Source organism: Pygoscelis adeliae, unplaced genomic scaffold (assembly GCF_000699105.1).
Source record: "Pygoscelis adeliae isolate BGI_AS28 unplaced genomic scaffold, ASM69910v1 Scaffold215, whole genome shotgun sequence".
Lineage (NCBI taxonomy): Eukaryota > Metazoa > Chordata > Aves > Sphenisciformes > Spheniscidae > Pygoscelis > Pygoscelis adeliae.
Genome location: NW_008824770.1, coordinates 1566228 through 1575582, shown reverse-complemented (window position 1 = coordinate 1575582; position 9355 = coordinate 1566228). Strand labels below are relative to the sequence as shown.

Here is a 9355-nt window from a genome sequence, read left to right as displayed (position 1 = left end):
AGAGGGGGGGGGGGGGGGGGGGGGGGGGGGGCGGCAGGTGTACACACGCATGTACAAACCACACACTTGTTGAAAAGCAGTATTTATTACAATACTCCTAGCTAAAGTAAGGCAGTATGAGAGGATAGACTGTGTGAATCCCAGCCTACTGACACGTTTGGCATTTGTGTAATCTCAGCAATCGTAGTAATGATGGCTTAAAGTGGTCTACAGTATGTCCCCCTCATAATGTGCCATTTTTGTCTGCCTCCTGCTTCAAAAGCAGCATGGATAGTAACAGCACCTTAAGTGACAGTTTCTTCCAATATGTAAAATTTTCGTTGCTTGTAACATGTCTGCAGATAGGAAGGAATTGCATGCAGAGGAATCAAGAACTTGGCTGGAGGAGATAAAGAAGGCCTAGAAGGAGCTTTTTCAGAGATGCTACAAGAATCTTTACCTTCCAGTTGGTTTCCGTTTCCTTCATAAATTCTAACCCTTTCTTCACCTCTGCTTTCATTTCATTTACGTGAGCTATAGTATGAACAGACCATGCATCTGTCTGATTTATAGCCAAAGCCTACAAAAAAAGGGAAAACGTGATGAAGCTTGCAAACTTGCAAATAACAATATTTATCACTGCTGATATAGAAACAAGAGACTACTTTTTACTTGCTGCATGGTAAGTACATCCCTGTACCGTTCCAGCTAACCACGGCCAGGAAGTGATTTGGACAGCAAAGGAAGAAAATGTTTATTGGCTGACTTCACTTCCCAGCTTCTACGGCACAGAGATGAACACCTACAAAACACTTTAAAACGCAGGCTTTAATGAAGATTATCAGATGATGTTTTATTTCACAGACATGCATCAATATCAGCCATGAAGGAAATGCGTGCATAGGCACGATATATTCCATGACATAGTGCCTTGCAGGTAATAATTTCTTCTTCAAGACCACGGCCAGCTCTGAGTATTCAGCAAATTCCTCTTTCTTGCTCCAACAACTCCCACCAGGTTTTAGGCATTTTGTGAGGTTATTCATTGACCTCGTAAATGTTAAATGTTAATGTTTAGTCTTTGTTGTCACTTTCAGCAGTTTGATGTAACAGAAGTTTGGCAAAAACACCCATTAGAAATTAATTGTATCCGAGACTCCTGGGATAATCCTGAGGACTGGAGAAAGTCAAGTGTAATTACTATATTCATAAAATGAAACAGGCCCGCTAATATTGATCCCCAGGAACATTGTAGAGTTAATTGTTCAGTAATCAAGGAACAAGCATCTGAGAAAAAAGGGAGAGGGAACCCAAACAAGATGGACTGTCAAGAGCAGATTACATCAAACCCATCCAACATTCTTTAACAGGAATAAACAGCCGATTATACATGGGGGAAAACATCAGGTGGGGTAATATATGGATTTTACACAGGTGTTCTGACACCATCTGACAAGGCACATTCATAAGCAAGTGAAGGAAATACAGTCAAGTTGAAATTGCCATGGTATGGCATAGATGTAGGAATCTTTCTAAGGAATAGTTATCAGTAGTCTCTTATGAAACTCTGTGAGCATTTCCACATTGGGCTTTATCTCTTTGCTACTCCTACTAACAACCAGGATGATGGAGAGAGTCAGTTCATGGCATTTGCGCAAACCACCACCCAGAGTTAGGGACCAGGTTTAAGAATTCTAAAACCTTTTAGCACTAATAACAGGCAGTTTACCTCACGGGCAAGCTCCTCAGCACGATCGAAAAAGTTTGTTTCCACGAGTCCAAACGAGTAGTAGCCCTTCACGTAGCTAAGCAAAAGGGCAAAAACAGTACATCATCCATTTAGAACTAGATTTAAGCTAGGACTGAAAAAACTACTACAAATAGCATTTAACTCAAAACAGTCCTTACAATGCAAGTTACAATGAGGGTTCAAGCTTTCAGAATACAGAACAACTAGCTCTCTATTTCTGATGTTTTTTCATAGGAAAATGAGAGGCCCAGAGACACCAGCACAGGAAACAGTAACAAGATGCACATCACCAGTGTTTTGAGAACCGATATTTACATCTTTAGATAAGCTAGAATTAAGAGTTGCACAGAACAATCTGCTGATCTCCATAAAAGTTGCAAGATGCAGAATTAGAAGGCTAAAAGCAAGACAGTGCTGTCACCAAAGTTATCTCAACGTCTCAAAAGCAACACGCGTGTAGCCTTCTGCACTTGCTCCAGTGCCCACAAAACTATAGGCAAGCACTTTCATGTGAAGTGGCCCTTTAAAACTGGTTGTAAAGCATCCGTATTAAGCCATAAAGGCCCAATGTAAAGGAAAATTAGGGATGTTATATGCTCTTACGCACATACCTGATGCAGTCATTTGAAGAAATATTTAACAAGCGATAGGACAAGAGGAAATGGCCTCAAGTTGCGCCAGGGGAAGTTTAGATGGGATATTAGGAAAAATTTCTTCACTGAAAGGATTGTCAAGCACTGGAACAGGCTGCCCAGGGAAGCGGTTGAGTCACCATCCCTGGAGGTGTTTAAAAGACCTGTAGACGTGGTGCTTAGGGACATGGTTTAGTGGTGGACTTGGCAGTGTTAGGTTTACGGTTGGACTCGATGATCTTAAAGGTCTTTTCCAACCTAAACGACTCCACGATTCTATGATTAACTGCTATTCTATTTGCAGATTCGTAGATTGCAAAATACCACAGGATATGTTTCTGCTTCTCAAAATATCTGTTGGGGTTTTGGTTTTAAACGCCTGAGGCAAAGGAACTACTAAAACAGGTGGGGTATGTTGCAACTGATTTATTTCATGGATCGAGATGAATAAAAGTTGATTTTTATTCTTTTTTTGCCAACATATCAATTCACATGTAACTCTACATGCCTGTAAGTTTGAGGACAAGGGGTACTTGCCAGGCTTTTATACTTCAAGAAATGCTTGGCATATGGGTATTTCCTGTTGCTTTACAATTAAGCAGACAACAACGTGCACTTTTGTAGCATTGTGTCTAGAAAAGTTTATAAAAATGCAGTCAAAACTGCTAAGTCGTCTTACTTCCCCAACAAATGAAACCAGCATATTGTAGTTAAAAAGAACTAAGGGGTTTAGATTTTTCTGAGTTGAGGTAACACAGCTGAAAAAATGAGACTCCTGACACTACCCTCTGTGCAATGAGATTGTGGGGTACCTCAGTTAGCTTCATTATTATGTTAGCATTCAGTCTGTATTCTCTGCACTGTTTGTGGAAGAAAAAAAGGAGAAAAGATTGTGCTGGATATAGAGGTCTACAGCAACATTCATAAAATATTCAGAGAGTTATGGTTGCCTGTGGATTGCCTATTCATCTATCTCTAAATGTATGTCTTGACTTACAATCTAATGTTAATTTTTATATAAAGTTAAAAGCTTTCAAATAATTTAACAGGTCTTAAAAAAGATTTTTAAAATTATCCCAAGTTAGTTTTTATTAACTATTCACTTGTCAATAGATTCAGATTATCCTAAATTAACTTTGGGAAACCAAAACTTTCAGGACTGAACTGAAGAAATTTTTAAAAAATTCTGCCTTCCTGTCAGTCTTTGCTGCACCAGCCGTTATGGTATATCCTAAAGTTTTATTTCAGAACTACACTTCGGTATTCCAAGTTACAACTCCTTTCTTCCTTCCACTGATGTACTCTATCACCCACAATGTAAAAAACTGGACCCATAAAAGCCCGAAGGAGTTTTGCCACTGCCCTCAGTGAGGACATGATTTTATCCTGTTTGTTACATGCCATGTGCCATATTTGACAGCAAAATTTACTAATTGAGCCATGGCTCACTTAAGAAAAAACCCTCAACAACAGTGCCAACAGGGATACAGAAGAGATGTTCTAGTTGTGGTCAGGTTTGATTCACTTCTAAGCCCTTGTCTACATGTTTGTTTCCAACAGCTCCTGCTATTTAGATGTGTCTGAACTTAAAAAACACGAAGTATGTGCACACCAGATAAAGAGCAATTTTCAAAATGAAGCATGACCCACCTGCTTAGTGGAATATCAGGTGTCCAGAAAGGATAAACCCGGGCAACAGAATCTCGCATCTGTATATGATATCCCAGGTAGAAATAAGTGTCCTGGGAAAATTTGAGGGCTAGCAGGTCAGTTGGGTGGCTCTGCAGAATCTGTTCCCATAGATCACAAGCTTTTGGAAGCTGGCTAGAAATAAAAAATTATTTTGACTGCTGAGAGAAGGCACACGTACCTGCCTCTAGTGTTAGTTCTAAACTCATGCTATTCTGAAAAACAGAAAATTCCACATCAAATGACTTTTTTTTCCCTTGAAGGAATTTCATAGTCTTTTTTAAAGTAATAATGGCATTATCTTCACTGAGCACCTTCTGGGAAATCTTTTGAAAGAAATGTCCGTGTGTTACAAGAAGTCACTGTAACACACAAGGAAAATGAAACAAGCTTAAACCATAAATCTAAAGATTTTCCTATAGCATTGAACAGTTTTTACAGAGACCTACCGTAATTAATCTAACTTCACACGCACAAAGACACCTTCCCTCTCCTCTAGTGGAAATCAAACCCATAGTAACAGGGCTTCAGTAGCTTCCTCTTTACCTTTGCTAAGAAGTATGTGAGGTACATCCAGGCTCACCTGTTTGTTTGACAAACAAATAATGAAAGTGAATCATTGGCCCATACTTTCTGCAGCGCACATAAATTCATCACATTGAACGGAACAGTGAGCCTCTACTGCACTTCTGACACTCTGCCATCTCCCTGTTTTACAGAGGAAATAGTTTTTGACACAGGGAGACAACAGAGAGAAGAAAAGTCTGTTTGTAGCTTTGCTTCTGTGGATCCAAGTCTGTGTTATATTATATTGGACCTTACTGTACTTAAATATTTAGTTTCCTAGTTCTAAACCATATATTCCACTGATGGATGTATGACAGGTTTGAAACATGGAGTCCTTAATGATATGAAGTGGTGGCAATAGAGCACTTCCCCTCCTACAGTGCTGCTCACTAACTAGTCATGGCGCTTACAGTTTGGAAAGATAAATTCAAGAACAACCACTGACATCTCACCCTGATCCTTTGCTAGATGTCAGCTAATGTCAGGCAACACTACTACTAACTATCTCTTCCACCTGTGGTGACTAAAAAACTCTTCACAGTCTTTTAAATGGGATGACAGTGGACTTACCCATGGGCAAACATGTCCAGCGCTGATACGTGAAGCTTCTCCCGCTCAGTCAGTGGCTGTGATTTTGAAAGCGTCATCATCGTTCTCATCGCACTGTCCAGCTCTTTGTTGAGCCGCACTGAACTTCCAGTGCCAATCAGCTCCAAACCATTAGCAATGACATGTCCCATTGCTACAGAAAACAGCACATTACAACTTGAGCAGCATTGCAGGTAATTCACCTCTACATAAACACGAGGCGGGTTGTTTGTTTGAAACAAGACTTGTACTCACAGGGGTCCAGGAAGTCTTGTAAGCCTAAAGTTTTTACAGGCTTTTCATGATAGCCATTTAAAAAGACTTGAAATGAAAAGAAAAAAAACCACACAAAACCATCCCGGCGTGCTCTAGACTCTGAAGAAGTTCTACAGAATTCTATAACTCAACACTTCCCACTTGCCTAAACAAAGTAAGTTGAACACTAAGACATAAGGTATTATCCAGCAGTTTCCATGCTAAGAATTAAAGCTTATACTTACTAAAATTTGGATCTGCTGCTTTCAACTTCGAGAGACACCCCTCAATACCTCCAAGGCTCTCATTATTGGCCCAGGTTGCGTACTGTAAGAGAGACAGAGAGAGGGTCAAGGATTCCTCGATATTGGGCTTCTTTTAGTTCTCCCACACATGCAAAATCCAAAAGTAAGCAAGACAAATGATTCAGATAGGGTTAGCATCGTAGGAAAACAGAAAAACTGTTTTCTTTAAGGTAGTTTGGCCACCAGCAGAACTAATAACCGTGGATTTCTATGTGGTTTATGTCAACTGGTTGATTCTCCCACGTCAAGCGGGATGAGTAAGCTGGCTGAAGTTTTCCCCACAGCTGCAGCATCCGGCATAGCCCCCTGCTATGAGGGTTTTCTGCTGCCTGCTAATGGCTGAACTCCTGTAGCAGCCTGATTGTGAGGCTCTCCCAGCTGGTAAGAAATTTAAACATCAACTACAGCAAAGACTGTTTCATGCACAAGTCCCTTCAAATCACATTTTCTTACACTTTTTGGCCATACCTGGGTCAGCGCAGCATCAAATAGTTTACAGGCATCATTGCTAGTAGTGGACAGGACAAGTCCAGCATCCTGCCAGGCCTGCACAACAAACAAATACAAACCCACTCATTTTACACACTTCTTTTTCAGACTAAGCCAACAGACTTTCAAATTGATGGTGTTCCGGTATTTTTGTCAACTATGCTTTTTTTTAAAAAAGAGAAAAAGCTGGAAGGACAATGTGAGCAGATACACAAACCTTCTGTGCCGCTGTAGTTAGATCTGAAGACTCAGTAAGTTGGGGTTAACAGTGGGAATAAAGAAGCAACAAATTATAAAGTGTAATAGAAGATCTTGATGGGCTATGCATCTCATAATGAGAGACCCATTCTTAATTCATTACAACCTTTGGCTAGTCCCTCTGCTGTAGAGGCTGCTCGTGTGAAGTAGAGACATGGTAAAATAAAACCCTAGTTTTTTATAACTGAAATCAATACCTTAAGTAACTTGTAGGCCAAACAGCCTGACAGAGTCAGGCTCCACCAAGTCACTGGAGTTCAGCCAACAAAGAATTTGGACCACAGACTTGTACACGAGCCTTACAAAAAGGAAGAACATGGGCATTTGATAAAGCTAAAATGCAAAACAGAGTCAGGCTGCCACAGTTTCTTAACAAGCTATGTAACACTGACTGAGGTGCTACATCTCCTGGCTAGCTGCTGGAGAATGAAAAGAGTTTATCAGGCAGATGTGCAGTGTACTGGTGGAATGGTGGAATTAAGCTGCAGCAGCTATAGCACCCTGGTTCATGGCTATCTCCATGACTGCTCTCTTAAGTAACTCAGGCAACAAAATGAAAATCCAATGCCTATTTCGAAATGCCTAATTTATTCATGTGGGTGCCTACAGCAAACAGGCATGTAATCTTTAGTTGCTTGCAGGCCTTTTCCCCCCCCACAGGATGGCCACAAAACCACAAAGCCTGTCATCTCACAAGCTGAGGTGCTTCCCTTGGCAACCTATTCATACATCTTTAACAACATTTGGGTTTATTGATACTAATCACTCTCCATTCAGTATTCCTATACTGCACCCATAGTATAGGTGCATGTAGCCTATGCATAGACCATAGGCTTCTCAAGCACAGACTTACATTCAGCACACCATATATATTCTTGCTTAAGTATATGCACATTTGAGGAGCTGCCCCAATCACTTCAGCATCACTTTTATTCCAGTACACAGAACATACAGGATAGACATTAAAAAAGACCTGGGGCAAGCCAATTCAGACTCTTCCTAATGGAGGATTAGTCCTTTCGGATGCTGCAAGAATTCAGTTCGTCTCATTTTACACTTCAGGGTATTTCCTGGTTCTAATGACCCAACTGTCAAAAATTTTAAGTAACCAGGCAAAGACATCTTTGCTAATAGTATCCTAAAGCTTTGCCACTGTGATTGGATTAAAGGCTCACACTCCAGTAGCTCAAGCACTTGTGTGTTCAATTACAAGCCTGAAAGACTAGACCAGAATGTAAAATTACAAATTTTCTTTACAATCCATGCTATATCCAGACACAGCGTAAAGAGAAAAGTCAAGAGGGTAGCAAAGTTAGGCCTGCTATTTACAGGCTACCTTTCAAGGTACCCTGCAAAATAGCCCCAAACCACTTTCATCACCAGTTGTCAAAAACAAGCTCTGTTTGAAACAGCTCTCTATGCAACGGCCTGTTTTGCACAACTTGTCAAGTAGAAATCCGATTTTGAGGAGATTTGTTAATACTAAGATTCACTGGAATGAAAACGTCTGCGCGAAAGCATGAGAAAAACCAGCAGAACTAGAGTTAGTAAAAAAAGACCTGCATCCATCACTAAGGACACCGCTGATCTAGTTGAGGTACTTGCTGTTTCCATCCACTCTAGAAAGCCTCTGCTCTACAGCCCAGGTAACTCACCCCTCACTGGAACACTCCCACTCTGGCAACAGGAGGATGGCAGCTAGGCTGCATCACATCATGTATGCCACTACTCCTCCGGTTAGCACATCAGGACAAGAGACTGCAGGGAAGAACCATCCCGTAACCGCTGCTGACTCCTAGAAGACATAAAAGATCTGCCCTAAACCTAATCTGTTATTGTCAGCCAAGAACCAAAAGAGCTACAGGGAGCACAGAAGAGGCAGCATCTCTTGTCCTCTGGGTCATACACAAGTGGCCTTGCCCAGACTACTTGGGACACTCATGTCTTGGGGCTTGTGTGTACTCAGGTATCAGACTGTGACTGAAGAAATCTATGAGAGAGGGAGTGTGAGTAGGTAAAAATCAGCCTGGAGAGTTTGTAAAACAATTATCACCTCCCATTTCCACAGAGGCTGCCTCTGAGTTCTGTTACACTAATTTCCTACAACCTTCCTCTCTAACTCCAGAAGAAACTCCTCTCTGTGATGCTTCTTGGAGGAAAGCGCCATGGCCTTGGCTCTTCTTACTGCTTCTTGGCAAGACCAAAGCCTTGCCCCTTCTCCTGCTTTAAGATGAGAGTTTAGTCACAGAATCTGGTGACTGTTTATTTGTATTTTTGTTCCTGCTAGAATCCCAGCCGGCTCTGAGAAATCTCTGCTCTTTGCAGGTTGCTGTTAGCACATTGCCTATTACTTGAGTGGCATCTCTCCACAGCTTTCACGCTCATGAACCTGTGACACTCTCAGACAATCTTCAAGACTTCTTTTTTTACAACCCCCTGCCTAATTAACCAAAAAACAAGAGGAGTGACAGACAGAATGAACTTCATCAGGAAGAAAGCACACAAATGACTAATCAGTAACTAGCTCCTGCAGACAGATTTTGAACCCTTGGACTTTTAGCTGGTTTAGAGTTAAAAGAAGGCCTGACCCGCTTTTGAGGCCCACAGAAAGGGCAGGCGAGTGCCTGTGGGACCAGCCTGCACTAGGAACAAGACCCAGAGATGTTCAGACACGAGTTTGCTTCCCCCATGGGAGGCAAGGGTGCAGCAACTCGTCCTCATTTTCATATCCCAACAGCAGCCTCACCCCACCTGAAACCCACCCAGAGTGTAAGGTTACTGGGAGGTTAAGGGAGATGAGCTCCAACAGAGGCCTCACCACACCGGGGCTGGCTCTCCGTGCC

General features: G+C 41.6%; 1 protein-coding gene across 1 annotated transcript in view; it reads right to left on the bottom strand.

Annotated features, from left to right (window-relative positions):
• Positions 1-8679, bottom strand: part of TTC38 (tetratricopeptide repeat domain 38) — a 19627-nt gene extending 10948 nt beyond the window's left edge. The window contains exons 1-7 of the mRNA XM_009323658.1: positions 8620-8679; positions 6234-6311; positions 5706-5787; positions 5188-5359; positions 4012-4185; positions 1709-1784; positions 440-559 (exon numbers count right to left, since the gene is read on the bottom strand). Coding sequence (XP_009321933.1) covers positions 440-559; positions 1709-1784; positions 4012-4185; positions 5188-5359; positions 5706-5787; positions 6234-6311; positions 8620-8679 — 762 coding nt within the window. The remainder of the gene's footprint in view (positions 1-439; positions 560-1708; positions 1785-4011; positions 4186-5187; positions 5360-5705; positions 5788-6233; positions 6312-8619) is intronic.
• Positions 8680-9355: the final 676 nt, after the last annotated feature.